This window comes from Haemorhous mexicanus, chromosome 15, assembly GCF_027477595.1.
Source record: "Haemorhous mexicanus isolate bHaeMex1 chromosome 15, bHaeMex1.pri, whole genome shotgun sequence".
Lineage (NCBI taxonomy): Eukaryota > Metazoa > Chordata > Aves > Passeriformes > Fringillidae > Haemorhous > Haemorhous mexicanus.
In genome coordinates, this window is record NC_082355.1 from 8,110,751 (window position 1) to 8,127,590 (window position 16,840).

Consider the following 16,840-nt stretch of genomic DNA (forward strand, 5'->3'; position numbering starts at 1 on the left):
GAAAAGTGGCTGCCTATGCCCGAGGTGCCCAGCCTCTCCTCGTGTCTTTATGGAAGCACCATGCCTCAGTAAATTGGATTTCACACATAGTAAAGGTAAAAGCTCACCTGATTATCCAGAGGAGGTTCACATTAGCATTACATCTTGAGAAATACACGCACATTTATGTTTATGAAATACAAACACAAGTATGATTAAAGCAGCTCTGGTTCCTCTAGGGAGCCAGCTGTTCTGCCTGAGAAACACCAACTTCTCCCCACTCTCCTGCTTTGATTTAGGTGAAGAAATGTCCTCCACTGCTGTGCCAGCCCACAGAGCCCAGTTCCATGGGGATAGTGAGGGGGTTGAGGTGTATTTCCCCCTCTCAAAAATGGGAAAACAAAGCAGCTCAGCTTATGGAACCTGAACTGATGTAAGCTTGAATTTTTATTTTGTAATCCTTGCTAGTCCTTGTGTTCTTCTGCATGCAAAACTGACCACTTAAGACAGACCTTGAAATAACAGTTTTCTTTACATTAAGTTCTCAGGAGATACACAGCCTTAGCATATTCCCAGTGCCTTTATTTTGTTGCTCAGTACCTTCACAAAACAACAATTGCTTCTTAATCTGGATTTCACCGAAGATGGGCCAGGCAGTTTATTACTTTAAAGCCTGATTTCATTACCTTAAATGAAATAACTCTGGTTTACAGAGTTCATTGTTACTTAGGCATGTTCACGTGGTCTCTCTTATGTGAAATCAGTGCTAAATAAAGTGTGTGAAACAGAGCATTTACAGAGTATTTTTGCCTGATTCCAATTTATGTGATTTAAATTCAGGCCTCCTTTAATTGATTCCTCCAGAGATGATAGAGGAGATAGGAACGCCAACATGTGCTTCTGCTCAGCTGGGCTTGCTCTTTCCAGTTCTTCCTGTCTCTGCTATGGATTTCCCATGCCAAATGCCCATCTTTAATGTTGGCACAAAAACAAATCCATGGTTTATCTCAATGTAAACAAGAGAAAAGCTCAGCTAATTGCACTCATGGCTGTTACTGACTGCAGAATCGTGGCACTTTCAAAACATTGCTGTGCTCAGACAGGATTACTTGCTCAGATTGATTCCTTAGACTGAAGCCAGACCTGTCTTCAGCTCAATAATGACATTTGCTGTAAGTATACTAAAAAAGTGTGGAATTACAGGTAAATGGACCCAGTGTTGTTGCCTCCTTTCAGCTGGTGGATCTGGGCTACTCCTAACAGCAAATAATTCTTGTAGTAAATATGGCTGATGTTTATTTGGGAGAGTTATTGTTGTGTTGTGACAGCATTTGTCCCAGCAGAGTCCATCCAACAGGGATCCCTTTGCAAACTATGAAATTATTTCTTATTGAAGACTTTTTCCTTGTGTTGAGTATATGATGCAGCAATTAGCTGGCCTGTTGTTTTCCTAGGCTGGTTATTCAGAAGAATCAGCATTGTTTGTACCCAGAATTTCTCCAAACACACTTGAAGGAGTTGGTTGCCTTTCCTGAGCTGAAAGCACAACATTTTGCACATGTTTTGGGGAACCCGAGCTGAGGTTGCTCTGAACTAACACTGGGAGTTTCTTGTTACTCTACATGAAAACACTTACAAGGAAAGCTTTGCCCTCCAGAAATCAGCTCCCAGAGCTGCTCCTGCCATCCTGAGAAGAAGAGGGCTCCAGGCAGAGGTGGGGACATGGCTTTGCTCACATCTGTGCTCAGCACCCTGAACGTCACCAGAGAGAAGGGGCAAGGAGGGGATGCTCACAGGCTGAATTTAGAAGGTGACAGCAGCTTCTGCCCTTGCTCTGCCATTTCCACCTGTCACTAAGTTGTGCTGCTGGGAACTGAGAGCCATTTCCACTGCAGGGACATTTTTGGGTGGATGATGTGTGGAGTAAGGGGTGAGTACTGAATGAGGCACAGCTGACACTGGGATGGCTGGTAAGGAGTGTGAGTCTCCTCAGTTATTCCATGACTTGTGTGTAAAGACATCTGCCAGAGAAATGATGCAGACTTTCCAACCTTCCAGTGGAGCCTGTGGGCAAACTGGGTGCTGGCTTGCATGTGATCAGCTCCATCTCCAAATGTGCAAGATGGGAGTTATCTCAGTGTATTTCATCACTTGGGCAGCCCAGAGGAGATGTGTGGTGATAGAGCTGCAGGACTTTTGGGGAATTTAATAGTCAGTGTTGTGCAGTTCAGACTTGGGGGGTTATTTAATGGTACAGCAATGCAGGGTGAAACTGAGGCCTCATTTTTTCTTTTCTGGAAGATGCTTGAGAGTTTGCTGACTGTGCACCTTGATGAGGAGGTCACACTAGATCCACACCCACAAGTTTTCTTGCAGTAAGTACAGTTGAAAGATCTCCAGGTTTGGTTTTATTCCATGGTATTTGGTACTGGTTTTGAATAAGGTGTCTGTGAACAGCAGCACACAATCCTCTTGGGGGACTCAAATCAACAGCTTGTTGAGAGTCAACAGCAGGATAAGTTGCAACCATCACTTGATTAAAGGAGGGAAAACATGATAGCCCTAATGATTCATATTATAGAGGGCAGCTTTTGGGTCAAGTGTGCAAGGAGAAGAAATATTGATGTTGTCTCACTGGCATGGGGTAGTGTTAATAGGGTGTCAGCATTTCGTTTATGCTAAATATTTGGCATATGCCAGTGGGAACAGACAGGGGAGGGGACAAGTGGAAAGCTTAGGAGGGTAAGAATCCATCTTTCCCAGGCTGCAGCTGATGCCAGACATTCAAAAGGTGCTTTTAACAGATCAAGCAAGGAAGAGTCACAGCTGATGTTGGTTATTTAAAATTTTATTTGCCTCTAATTTATTCTCATAAAAACACTCTACTCTATTTGGTTTTAATATTCAGACAGTACAGACTTCTGATATTATCATGAGTGATATTAGAGAAGCAGTACAAATCAAGCTACCTTAGCATGTGACCAAGCACAGGTGGAACTAAGCCCCCCACACTTGTTAAAACTAATTAACCTGCTTTCTTAGGCTTTCTAGTTAAAATGCAATACTCAATAATGGTTACAGTCACCAAACCATATAAATAAAATCTAACATGGTAAAACAGGAACAGCCGAATGTGCAGGGGTCAAAGTAAAAATATGTAAGTAGGTATTTTGCTAATTAGAGCAATCACCAGTTAACTGCACCTATGTTGTAACTGTCTCTTAGGGGTGTGAGGTTTTCCTCTTCATTTCCAGTTAAAGTTCATCACTTTCGTACAGTCCAGACTGCTCAGCCAAACGCTGAAACTCCCCTTCTGGTGAGAAAGCTTGTTTCACATCCAGTCCTCTTCCATTAAGTGCCAAATACTTGCTAAAAGTTGGTCGAACCCGTAACTGCTTTGGGGCTGGAAGTGACTTATTTGTATGTGCTGGAAGAGAAAGAAAAAGCCTCTTTCAGTGCCTTACCAGAGTGTACAAAGACCCATGGCAGAGCATTTGCTTTTTATCTGCAATATAAACTAGCAAGCCCTTGGGAAGAATTTAGCAGACAAACCCATATCTCAGACACCAGAGATTTATATTCACGCTCTTGCTTGGTGTCAGGGAAATTGTAGTCTTTAAAAGAGCAAAAGGACACTCCACAGTGTCCTGTACTAAACAGAAGAGCTTTTCCCAGGATAGTTACTTTTTGTCTGGGAAATAAATCCTCCCAGCAGTCTGAACTTCATGAGACTGACCTTGAGAGCCAGCTCTGAATATAAGATGCACCTTCTGTGGCACTGGGACCTGGAACTTACTTGCAACCTCTAGCCTGGCGTGGCATGTGGCCACCCCTGCCCCGTTGACAGCAGACACGGTGTACCAGCCAGCATCTTTCTTGGTTGCATTATGGATCAGGAGGCAAATCCTTCCAGTGTTGTCATGGAGCAAGCTGAAAAACCAAGGTGTTAATGCCTAAGTGCTTTGAAGAGGAAGGAGAGAAAGCAGAGTCAGTCCACATGCTGAGGAGCTGAGAAAGCCCCAGAACAATCCTTGGAGGGCACTGCACGCTGTTCAGACACGAACATCTGTGTTAGAGCCACCCCTGATTCACATCTTGGCACCATGCAGGTGGCATCAGTGTGTATTCCCACACTGCACATTTAGCCCTAAATCTGTGCTTCTCCAAGGGCCCCCTCCTGCTGCAGGCACTCAGAGGAGCACTGGGCACAGCTCTCTCCCTCTGTGCCCTCAAAGCAAGGCTCTCAGCACATGGCCTGTGCCCCCTGTGTCACACACCAGAGGCAGAGCCTGCTCTCCAGCCTGCTGCTTGCAGAGACCAGCCCATTTACATTTGATTGAGCAAACCCTGGTTGCTGTTTTGTAACACACCAATGGCCAGCTGAGCAGTGGGATACCTTATTCGGTCTGTATTATATTGTACCATTTCGTTGTTTCTTTTCCAGTAAATCCGGGGGGTTGGGATGGCAGAGATCTGGCATTCCAGCCTGGCTGTGTCTCCTTCAAAAACCTTTTTGCTTTGTGGCTTGAAAATGAAAGTTGGAGGTATGTGATGTTCTTTAGCTGAATTAAAGAGGAGAGATAAGGAGGAGTTACTGGAAGTGTGGAATGCTCATGTCGTGCTTGTTTTTGAGGATTTCAGGTTGCTAAATTCAGGAGGATGTGTTCCTCATCTCCTTAGCCTGCAAGCAGTTCCCATGAGCTAGAGGGTGTGGTAAACATAGTCCACTTTAGAAGGAGAGTTAATTAACATATGTTATCAGTCCTGTAAAATTAATAACATCAATTAAATTAAATTCTGGACATCTCAGTGTATCTAAATATCCTGACAGAAGTGGCTTGAAGAGATACTGCATCCTAGATGTAGTTATTAAAATAGTCTTGGAACAGGTAAGTTGATTTTTAATGTTTAAACCTGGATTGATTTTTATTGTTTGAGCCAGGGTATGTGGAGTGCTACCTCTGCTTCTTATTAGTTTAATGTCCCAAACACAGGGAGAAAAGCAGTAGATTGCTGAGACTTTCCCAGTGTATCCAGAGAATTATCAGTGCTCACAGTCTTACCAATTACTTCCACTTTTACTGTGAAAGATGTTTCTCCTGCACGGTTGACAGCCACACATTCGTATGTCCCTGCATCAGCTGATTTGACTGCTTCAAAAATAAAGGAGTGGAACCCCTTTTCTGACACTATCATTTTATGGAACTGATCCTGATGAACCATCCTTCCATTCTGGTACCACATCACATCTGGAGTTGGGAGCCCACTGACCTGTGAGGGAGAGGAGAGCAGGGAAGATTAAAGATAATAAAATCCCTCCTGCGCTACAAGGAGTTTGATGCTGATAGGTGATCAAACCATGTTTCTGCTGCAAAGCTGTAGAGCGTTGCCCAGTTCTGAATATTAATGAAATGTTGCACAGAAAGGCTCAGGGAGTGCTAGGGAAAGATGAGCTTTAGCTATGAGACAGTGGATGCTGTTCCTGCAGCCCCCTGCTGTTCCCTTCTTGTAGGTGGCTTTGATCAAGCCCAAGATGCTGATTTTGGGTTCAGCCTTTTGTTCCCACAGCTGTCACTGCAGCAGGGCTGACACCCATAGCTGATAATGGCTGTAAATGAGCTGTCCTGCAGGCATGCTCCAGCTTCTCCACAGCATTCAGAAGTCTGGGCAACCTGGAGGAAGGTGGCTAAAGGCCATGTGTGAGTCTGGCCAGAGTTTACTGAAACAAAGAGGTTGGCAGTCATTAGGAAAAGCCAAGGCTGTCAGGGAGAGCAGGGTCCTTTCTCACCCCACAGTTGGTACAGCTGCCATGAGGTTTTAGAACATTCTTGAGTTTTGTTTCTATTTAGGGCATTTCCTTGCTTGTCTGCTCCAGCAAGGGTACAGTTACCGCAGGGAAGACTCACTAAAGGGAGGTGTGTCCACTGAAGCAGTGCAAAGCACAGGGTTCCCTGCCAAAAAGCCTTTTTTCAGCAGGGCATTAATATTCATTCTTCCCAAGGAGGTCTAGAGACATTCTGTAGTGGTCTGCATTTACCACTAGTTAGCTTTAATCATAATCTTATGAAGCTAATTCCACTTACATTTCCAAGGGAAAATGCTGACATATTTAGCCATCTCCTGTTTCTTGGTTTCCATAGCCTGGGGAGACCCTGAACCATCTACCTTTAGTGCTCTGGCTTATTAAAATGCAAAGGCACTGCAGAGACCTCTCTCCACACCCCACACCCCAAGAGGGAATGGAATTGGGAGGGAGAGGCTGGCATTACTTTGAAGTCCAGCCTGCAGAACCGTCCCTCCTCAATCACCACATCTTCAGGCACTTGTGTGAAGCGTGGCTGAAAAAACTTCTCCTGGATTGAGTCATGTCCACGATTGTCACCTCTAGAGGATGGTCTGCTCCTGAAAATGGGACAGGAACAGTTAATTTTGTAAAAGCTACTGTAGCACAAGTGGTAGCAAAGCTCTGATTGCAGCTGGAGTCCCTCAACACCTTTAGGAATCGAACAGTTCTGGTTGGTTTTTCAGCTGTAACTCATAACTTTTGATCAGTCACTTCTCTTGCTCAAGTTGTTCAATGCAGCACACAAAAATGACCTTCATTATGGCCTAATATCCAAAAGACTTGACAAGAGAAACTTGGTTGTTTAATTTTCATAATTTATATTCATTTTAATATGTATATTTCTTTGACTAGAAATGAATCTTCTACAATACAAAGAATATTTGTCCAAGATGCATGGGAGTTGCATTTCCCAACTCTCAAGGAGTTTTTAACCTCTAATGCTATGCTTAGAATTCACTGGATTAAGATTATAGGCATCACCCATCCCCACAAATAGTAGCATTTTAGTCAAAAGGGAGTGAATTTAGTAATCACTACTTTAGCAAAAATGATAAGTAGTGAGATTAAACCAACATTGTCTAGAGATGTTTGAAGTAAGATCTCGAAGAATAGCACAGCACAAGTTTTTTCTTTACCTGACGTGTGTTGTGGGAACCTGCAGCCTGATGTTTTCTGCATTCTGGTGCTTGGGAGGAGAAAGAGGAGAGGTGAGTTCACTTAGAAAGATTTATCTGTAGACTGAATGAGAAGCCATTTTAAGTTCATTTCCTGAGTGCTGCTTCAAAACAAAATGGATGTACTTCAGAAGTCCTTGGGACAGGAGGTAAAGGAATTTGCATGAGGACCTGACACACTCTGCACTCACCATGGGCTTTGCCATGGCAGAACTTCTTATTGCTGCCCAGGTGATGGGTGCAGCAGCTTTGTCTGGCACACAAAGTTTTCTGCCAGCCCATAACCTTTGTGAGAGAGGAGCAGGACTCCTGGCAGTGTCTAAACTGGGAGCTGAGTACAGGGTGTCCTTCCCCACAGCAGGAATAGAAGTGGAATCGCTGGCAGGAGCCTCGTATTGTGCCCACTTAAATATGGCACCAGCAGCGATGGACACAAGCTGAGCTGGAAAATACTTTTCTTTCTAGATCACAGCACCAGCTAAGCTCGCTGACAATCTGAAATCACGTGGCTAAATCTGCTAAAGTACCCAGGATTGATTCCTGTTAGGAGCCAGGATGTTTGGAAAACGCGACAGGCTTTGGTGCCAGCGACTCGTTTTAGCAATGGAGTGAGAGTGAGCAAGCACTGCATGGAAATTTCTGGAGTGTTTGCCTGGAGCCATCCCAGTGCTTGGTTTTGTGCTCTGCAGCCCAGTCCTGTGGAACATTTAAGCCTAGGTTTAAACTTCAAGCAAGGAGGCAGTTTTAAGTTCAGGGGAATATGACATGAATGAGGGTTTTGCTGGGCTGAGTTCCATGTGGAGCCCAAAGGCAATGGCCTGTATCTGCTCACTCACTAACACCAGTTCCGTACAGTTATTACTTGTCCTGTGAAATTATGCTGTACTGGTGAAGTTGCTGATTATTCTCATGACCTGTTACATTCCTGAGCTAAGTTCCTGAGGAATCAGGAGGCTGAATGAATCAGTGACTACAATGTTTAAAATTAAGACTGAACAATGGAAGTAAGATGTCCCAAACATAAGCCAATCTCTGCTTCCAATGTTCCAATGTTCTTTTTTTAAAGCAGCATTTCACACATGCTGAAAAGTTGTCAGTCATCCTGTTTTGACTGGATATTTCCTTGCTCTCTGCAAAAGATGAGGCTTCCCTTCCTCTCTGACATTCATGATTTCTCTTTCTTTCCTGATCTTGCCAGGTGATTGTTGGGGAGAAATAGCTCGAACTCTGTGTTCCTCCTTTGCTGTGATCTTAAGTGTCTGTTCCACACAGGAGTTTTGCTGAGGGCTCTCTGGAAGGTGTGTGCCTGCTCCTGGCTCTCTGCTGCTTGCAGCAGGAGGGGTGTTTTCTGTCCTGCACAGGTACCCAGTGCCACACCACGGACATTTCTACTAACTTTGAGCACAGAAGTGCCAAAGAGAGCTTCCAACTGGCCTGCATAACCAACAAATGATGCAAGTCTCCAACTAAAACACTTTGGAAAAAGCCAGTAGAGATAGATTCTTGTCTATTAGCATGTGGGCTGCTGAAATAACTCCTTTGCATTCTCTTAAGGGATGCAGCCCCCTGCAAGGGCTAAAACCCAACCAATCTCAGCCCAAGGCCACGGCCTCTTGAAGCCAATGTCACTTATTCCCAACAGTGGCAGGTGTAAATCCTGTTGTCCTGGCCAAGCCTGCACTCAGGCTGCTGGGAGTGGGTACCTGGCTCCCTCGTGGTGCTGCTACCTGCCTGTCACAGGCACTGGGTGCTGTGCAGCAGCTGTTGGAATTCCTCCCTGGAGAGGTCATTCCTACAAATCAGGCACAGCAAGGGAATGGTGCCTGAATTTTCCCCCTGAAAACACCAAAGCCCTGCCACGGAGAGCTCTGCCTTTGAGAGCAGCCCCTCACCTGCACTGGCACCAAAGAAACCTCATCTCTGCCCTGCCCAGGTACAAGCAGGCCACAGCACAACCCCGGGAAATCCTTGCTCCAGAGGCAGGTGCCCAGTTACCTGTGCATTCTGCAGGCTGTCTTCACCCTGCGTGTCCAGCACTGAGGCAGCATTCACTGGTCCCAGCAGCCTGCGAGCCATCCTCTCTTCATAAGTCAGTCTCTGAGGGCAGAGAGGACAGGAATTCCAGTCAGAAGTCCATTCACTCTTTCAGACCAGCTTGTTAAGAACACATTAATATGCCACAAGTTCAGGATATTGTCAGTGGAAGCAGGGGCTGACCAGAAGCCTCACGTCTGGCCCAGAGGGTTTGCAGTCTGTGATGCCAACTGAAGTCAGCCTCAATATATACAGCACTGAAATGCATAAAAGATTAAACTGCCTGTTCATCAAAGCCTCCCTAATGCCATCTGTGGCCTTCCACTCCTCCTCTTTCTCTGCTGGGATTATTTATGGGTAGCTGATGGCATCATCCACAGAAGCCAGAGTAAGTCCCAGGGTACCTTTCTGTTAGGGCTGGGAAAACTTCCCAATTCATTCAGCTGGGGAGCTGGAGGCATGATGGATGCTCCCAAAAAAGCTAGAGCCACACCAGAGGCAGGCACAGCCAGAGGGGAGCACCATTGCTCCTGAAAGCACTGGGGAGGTTTATGCCAGCACACCTGCAGGGTGAAATGCTGGGGAGGAAGCAAGGACACGTTTCAGACATGGCACAGTCAGTTCCTACAGTCTGGATGTGGCACACAGGGAGAAAAATGAGCAGAGTTAAATTCAAGCTCTGTCATTTGGGTTACTTTAGAAAAGTGTGCTAGCACCAGAACACCTGACACTTTGCTGCCCACCAAGTTTCACTCGGGTTTGGGTTTTGTGGCACGAGGGCGAGCTCTGACTGAATTCCTGCTCTGTACAGATATACATGAGTCTGCTGCTGGCTGGGGAAAGCTTTGGGAGCCTTGTGGGACTTTTCTTTAGAAGAGAGCACCAGACCTTCAGCAAAACCTGTGAGAGCTGAATATCCCTGAGGTCCTTACATGTGTATCAAGTGTGGCTGAGATTGGCCAGTTGGCTCAGACTTGTTGGAGGACAAGGGGAGGAGGACACAGTGGTGATTGCATAAGACTTATTTTTAGCCTGGCTTCTTCCTATGGGAAGAAAAGCTGACTTGCTATGACAAGCTTTCCTACAGCACATAGGACATTGCTGTTTAGGGGCATATTCAGTCAGATTTGACCTATTTGTTTGCCCATTCTATATTTAAAATTACATATATGACACAAAGCTGCTCTCCCTGATGATCATGAAAATACTCCTTTCTACTTCAGGGGAAAGAAGATGGAAACTTTGAACACTGGACTTTTACCAGTCTGCCTCCAGCAGAAAGGCTCCCACATTAAAAACCTGCCTGCTCTAGCTGCTACTGGGAGCAAATTTTTTCCCCCAGATTTTGATTTCTTAGTAAGGGGGATTCTACTGTGACCCCCTGCAGAATAAATAAATAAGTACTGAGACTATGAGGCCTTCTTATAGGAGACAGGCTTTATGATAAAAGCTCATGTAATTTCTTTCATTTATTGTTGTTCATATAAAAGAAAAAAATTACTCCACTTGGTAGTGGTCCATAGAATGAAATTTCAAATATTCCAATTTTTCCTCAGGTTCTAATGGTTTTGAGATGTTTATCAACATCTCAAATAGTGTTGAAAACCAGATTGTAGTCATGTCTAGAGAACTGAGGCATTCTCCTAGGATTTTTAATTTTCTGCAGATGTGATGTTCACCAGGATCCCCAGAAGAGAGTTCAAATTTCTGCCACAGCTCTAAACACGCTCCTTTTTCTTTCACATTGAAAGAATATTTTGGTCATAAATGACTTTTGCTCTCGTGGGATCTGTTGAGGTTCTGAGTAAAGGGCAGTGCTGCTCCTGCATTTCCTTCTGCTTTTAGCTCAGTTTGGAGGCTCCAGCCCTGGGGCAGCAGCAGCATCTCTGCAGCCTGCCTGCCCTGCTGGGAGCTCTTTGGCCCTTACCTGGTTGCCGTTCTGGAGGAGGCTGTCCTTGCATCGCAGTTTCTTTTCCAGGTCCTGGATGAGGGCTTCCTTTGTTCCTTGAATTTCTTGGTCTGATGTCTTCTGCATAGAGTTGATGCTGGCTTGTTTGTTATACATGGGCTGTGAGTAACTGCTCGTACAGGAAGAGAAAACAAAGTTATTCCTGTAGGCCTGCTGGATTATTTGCTTCACAGAATGCACACAAAATGTGAGCCTGCCTCCTGAGAACTGTGGTTCAGAACCCACAAAGTATCTGGGAGGAGGACAGGCCAAGTTGGGTAATTGAGCATCAAAACCTGAAGGGGAAGAAGCATCATAGTGCAGCCAAATCACTGAGTGTCCTCCCACAACACAGCATCTCTACATCCTGCAGTGGCCTCTCCCAGCCTGACCCTACCATCCACAGCCACGGGTAGAGTCAGCTCCTGGAGCTGGGTACCACATCTGATTCTGAAAGATGCCAGGAAAAGAGGAGCAGCCATCAGAAAGGGCTGCAAAGGTCTGCTGGAGGTCACAGCACTCTGTGCTGACAGGTCCAACCTGGTTTGTGACCTGCAGTGGGGACTCCTGTGCTGCTCTTGAGTTCAGAAATTATTTCTATTCCAAATCCTCTTCCTCCTGTGGCTTGGGAATTGGTTCTGCTGACTAGACTAGAGTAGAAGGGTTATAATTCCAGAATACTCCCAGCACTGCTTGGACTTAATAACTTAATGTGAGTTATAAAACTTGAATGATTTGCCCCACAGATGAACACACCTCATGTCTCTGTTTGCCCATTAGCAGAGTGATTGGAAAAATAATTCCTCAACTCACTGCGTGTTGTATTTCAGAGCAGCTTATACAAAAAGCATAATGAGGCACCCAAGCCCTTTGCTATGGAAACAGAAAACCCCAGACTACAAACACAAGCCCCAGCAGGGTCCCAAACCCCCCAAACTCCTGCAGGACTTCAGGAAACTCTCCCCATTTAACCCACCCCATCTTACCTTTCCCCTTCCCTCAGTGCTGTGGTTCAGAAAACAGACAGAAATATTCTGATTTCCTGAATGCAAACTGACACTTAAACCTGGGTTTATATCCAAGTCAGCAGGACCCCCTGCCCCTATCAACTTTCCAATATCTCACTTTGTGTGTATTCTACCCTGACTTTCCCCAGGACCTCCAGCTGATATTGGCAGGAATACAAGTTGGTGAGAAGGCAAGGCCCAGCTCCCTTTGAGAGCTCACTGACCTTGGAAGATATTTGGATTGCAGCCCAAAGGCAAAATGATATAATACATATTTAGGAAAGAATTTATTCTTTGGTCTAAAGGGCTGAAAATTTCAAGGGGCTTTCTTTTGCATGTATGATTAATAAAAGGGGTATTGTAGGTGAGTTTAGATCCACATCATGATGTGGAACCTGAAAATATTGCTGAGACTTACTAGGACACTCTAAGTTTTGTTGGGAATACTATTGCCTTCCCCCTGCCTCCCTGTTCATAAGACATGTTTTGGAAAGAAATTAATTTGAGATAGATGCCTGTTTTCTGTTCTAAATAACCCTAAGAAATTTCTGTCAAATCCAACGAAACAATTCAAACCAGCTCCAGCAAACTCACCCAGCAGCCTGTGACATGCCCACAGTGCAGCTGAACTCCCACACCAGGGCAAGCCCTCAGCCTCCCACCCCGAGCCGTGCAGGCTCTGCCTCGCACAGCAGCAGTCAGTGGGAGCTGTGCGTGGGCACAGCTTTGCCAGGGGTTGGTTTGGGGTGCTCAGTGCTGGGACAGGCCGGGGGAAGCAGGCGGGTTAGAAGCTGTGTGTACTTACTGAGGTTCCACGGGAGAAGGAGCTGGGCTGTTATAGTCGGGCTGCGAGGGGAGCACGGAGCACAGGAAGGCTGCGGGGGATTGGTTAGGCATGGGCAGGAGCCTCTGCCCAGATGATGAGCTAGCAGGAGACTGTGCAGATGCGGGAGTGATGGGATAGGTGGATTCCTTAGGGGCATTACAGGAAGGCGAGGAGAGCGTGATTGAAGAGCTCAGCGATGACGAGGAGGAGAATTTCTGCCCACTGGGGTTACGAGGCTGGATGAGGATGGAGGACTGTTTGATTTCTCTGCTTGGCTCTGTGGAGGCTGCAGGTCCTGGAGGCTGCTGTTGCCCTTGGCACACATTCTTAGACTGGATAAAGTGTTTTGGACGTTCGTAGTTAAACATGGTTGGTTGGCACATAGAGGAAACGGATGGGAGATTAGGGACACTCATAGGAGAGGTTTCACGGCTGTCCCGGGTTTTTGTTGGTGATAACTGGCTTTGGATAGGTGGCTGGTAAAAGCTAGGTGACAGGCCACAAAAGTTTTCCTGGCTGGGCTCCTGGATAGAATGGAACCCTTGCTTTGCAGAATAGACGTTTTCTTGGAGTGGATTTTCCCTTAAGGAAGACAATACAGATAAAATAAATGGTAGGTCACAAGCTGAATCACCAAAATACTGAGTTCTGAGCAGCCACTAGCAAACCAAACACTATGAAGTTAAAGTTCAACTAAATTAAAGCTTGACCTTAAAGTTACTTAGGATTTGTTAGAACTGTCCCACATCTGTATGAGCATTCTGGGTTACAGTAATGAACCACACAGTCTGTCTGGTTCAGGTGCAATGATCACCGGGCTTGTCTTATATGCCAGAGCCCAGTAAATGCTAAAGGAAATAGCAATTGGTTAACACTGCCTAAATCTACAGATAAACACAGATACTACTGCTAAGCCAGGTAATTTCCCAGATGTCATCTTAACTAAAGACCCCTGGATCCTGCTGTTTTGTGCCTGTTAAAATGCTAAATGTACTATTCCCCAGAACCAGCTATCTGTGCCAAGAAGTTCCTTGTACCATAGGGAAGCACAAAAGTTTCACTTTCAAGTCTAAAACTAAACTTTTGAAACCGAATCTCCTGATTTCTTCTCTAATGGGTTTTGAATTCACAGCTTCTAATATCCAACTGAGATTTGGGATTAGAATGCCAAGGACTGTGTGTCTCTGTGTGAGGTGATTTCCCGATATTTGCTATGAAGGCTGCTAATTGCCAGGACGTGAGCTGCAAGATAAGGTAGGGCAAGCTGAGCTGCTCAGAGTCCTGATGTATTTTGCAGGTAGGTGTTTGATATCTAAAGACCTGGCCTTTCCATCAACTCAAAACCTGGGAGAGTTACATTTAGCAAGCTTTTAAAATGGACAAATTACTTCAGCTCCAGGTTAAAAAAATAATCCCCCCAAAACAGGCATAAAGCCACTAATTAAAAAAAAAAAAAAAAAAGAAGAAGAAGAAAAGGAATAAAGGAATATAAATCCCCACAGTTACATGTGCTGGAAAAAATTGTAATCTTGCCCCACTGAGATCAGCTGTTTCACTGCTATATATACACCCAGTATATTGTATTCCTCTTGTTGGAGAGCCCAGAGAAGGGCTCCAGGAGGTCATAAATTCCCATGGGAGGAGATAAGTGGAGACATTGCTCTGATATTAAGGACTCAAAACTTTCATTTCCTAAAGGTAATCATCAATATTAGTTGTGAATTAGTTGTAAGTAAACAGAGGCCTTATAGTAAAAATTCCCTAACTTTTCCGTTGTCATACTCTTGAAATTTGAAGCTGACTCAAACTTTTGGAACATATCCACACTATGTCCTCATTCACTAGTGCAGAAAACTCATTCAGTCTTGTCTTTATCCCGTTTTTATATCACTACCTGTGCACAGATTTGCACATTCACTGTACCACAGGCTGTGGACAGCAACCAGCGTTTACTCTTTTTTAGAGCACTGCCCTTAACCGAGCTCTGGTGCACAGCGTCACTTCTCACAGCAAGGGATAAGCCATGTTTTCCTCAAATCGTCCCACCTTGATTTGGGAGGGAAAAAAATAAACCCAAAGAGACATTTGACCTTACAAGATAAAAACAGTAGGTAATAACAGGGGCAGTTTGCCTGTTGAAAAACAAACCAGTGTTTTGGCTCTGTGGCTGCCCATGTTCCCTCTGACCCCGCCGCACCCTCCAGGTACGGCTCCACCTCGGCATTCCCAGCAGTCCCTCACGCCACCTCCCTGACCAGCCTCCAAGTGGAAAGTGACGTGGAGACAACCCCAACAAGCACCTTACCTACAGCCTAGGAGCTGTCACCTGGGCCGTGGCCGGTATTTTGGGAAGGACGGTCATTCACTGTCATAGCCGCCCTCTGCGCGGCAGGACGAGCCCGGAGGCTTTAATGTGCTGCCAGCGGTGACACCGCGGGCCCTGCCTGTCCCCGGCCCCCGCCGCTGTCACAATAAGAGTCTCCTTATACAGCCGGACGCTGTGCGAGGGCCGGGGCCGGCACTTGGGCAGGTGCCCGCGGGCAGCGGATCCGCGGCGACGGCGCTGGGACCGCCGGGCGCTCCGAGCCCCTGCGGCTGCGGCGGCTGCTTCGGACCGGCCGGCCCGGCTCTGCCCGGGCTCTGTCCCGGCTCTGTCCCTGTTGTGTTCCGGCTCTGTCCCCGTTCTGCCCCTACTCTTTCCCAGCTCTATCCCGGCTCTGTCCCCGCCAGCCCAGCTCTGTCCCGGCTCTATCCGGGCTCTGTCCTGGCCCCGAGGGGCAGCGGCCGACGCTCAGCGCTGCCGAGAGCGTACCTGGCTCAGCAGAAGGGGCAGGACTGCAGAAATTGCCAGCTCTTGAACAGAAAAGTAGGTGTTCTGCCCATAGCACCGCCAGGGAGCAGCGAGCAAGGACCGCTGCGATATGCTTGACCATCCCGGAATCCCACTTAGCTATCCCAAGGAAATTCTTGCCCAGAGAAGCTGCGACTGACCCATCCCCGGAGTTCAAGGCCAGGTTGGATGGGGCCCTGAACAGATTGGTTTATAAAATGTGTTCCTGCCTATGGCAGAAAAAAGGTCATCTCTAAGGTCCTTTCCAGCCCAAATCATTCAGTGGGTCCAAATTCCTTGTTTAATTCATTTACTGATTTGTAGCTAGTTGCCTCTGTAGTGATAAAGCCCTGGTACCGATTTGAAGGCTGTGCACTTAACATACACTCGAGAGCCACGTTTAAACGTGGTTTAAATCCCCCCAGCCGCAGACCCGAGCCAGCCCTCCCTCCGTGCCCAGGGCGGCTCCCCCAGCCCCGGGGCGACCCAAACCCCGCTCGGGTTCGGAGCTCGGCCAGGAGCAGCGGCACCGCTCATGGATGCGTCTGAGCAGCCATAAACCGAGTAAAAAAACTAGCCTTGTGGAAAGAATATGATAAAAATACGGGAAATATTAATATTTTGCTGTTTGTGTTGTTACAGCTATTTGCATGGATGAAAAAATGCAGCTGTGGTGTATTCACCAGAACAGCAGCAGTTCCTGCTGGCAGGTTAGGTGATTCGTATCCCTTTCATCACCAGCTTCAATGCCTAATTACATCTTCAATTAACATTATGGTGTTTTAAATATCTTAATTATACCTTGGCAACCATCGCCTATTGTTTAACTACACCCCAAGCCCGAAGGTCCCGCAGCCGGGCTGCGTGTGGGCTCTCAGCTCCTCCCATCTCCTTCCCTTGCCCAGAGTCTGTCAGCACAGAGATCTTCACGAGGTTAACCCACATCTAGTGTTGGTGTTTTACACCGTTTGTGAACGAAAACTACAGAGCAGGTGTTAATTGAGTGCTAATTTATATAAATTCCTCGCATGAAAGTGATTAAGGGAGGGAATTCGTCCCTACTTGTCTGAGAGGTTGTTTGCTTTTTACGTCCAAAAAAAAAAAAAAAAAAAACCACCAAAAGAAATGGAAAATAATTAAAAAGAGGTGGTTTGCACAGAGAGAGGCGAGTAATTGACAAAAGGTGACTGGGTCAT

At 46.2% G+C, this 16,840-nt stretch overlaps 1 protein-coding gene across 3 annotated transcripts; it reads right to left on the reverse strand.

Moving 5' to 3' along the window:
• Positions 1-2,811: 2,811 nt before the first annotated feature.
• On the reverse strand, positions 2,812-15,278 carry MYOT (myotilin). 3 transcript variants are annotated; one of them, XM_059860173.1, is made up of 10 exons: positions 15,120-15,278; positions 12,794-13,396; positions 10,961-11,111; positions 8,995-9,096; positions 6,961-7,010; positions 6,249-6,381; positions 5,043-5,250; positions 4,376-4,541; positions 3,776-3,909; positions 2,812-3,406 (listed from the first exon to the last, which is right to left on the reverse strand). In XM_059860173.1, the coding sequence occupies exons 2-10, from the start codon at positions 13,228-13,230 to the stop codon at positions 3,234-3,236; spliced, it is 1,554 nt and encodes a 517-aa protein (XP_059716156.1). In that variant the 5' UTR covers positions 13,231-13,396; positions 15,120-15,278; the 3' UTR covers positions 2,812-3,233. The 3 variants fall into 3 exon arrangements, with proteins under 3 accessions (XP_059716156.1, XP_059716157.1, XP_059716158.1); XM_059860174.1 differs by lacking the exon at positions 12,794-13,396 and having other exon boundaries at positions 15,120-15,261; XM_059860175.1 differs by lacking the exons at positions 12,794-13,396; positions 15,120-15,278 and adding an exon at positions 11,968-11,985.
• Positions 15,279-16,840: the final 1,562 nt, after the last annotated feature.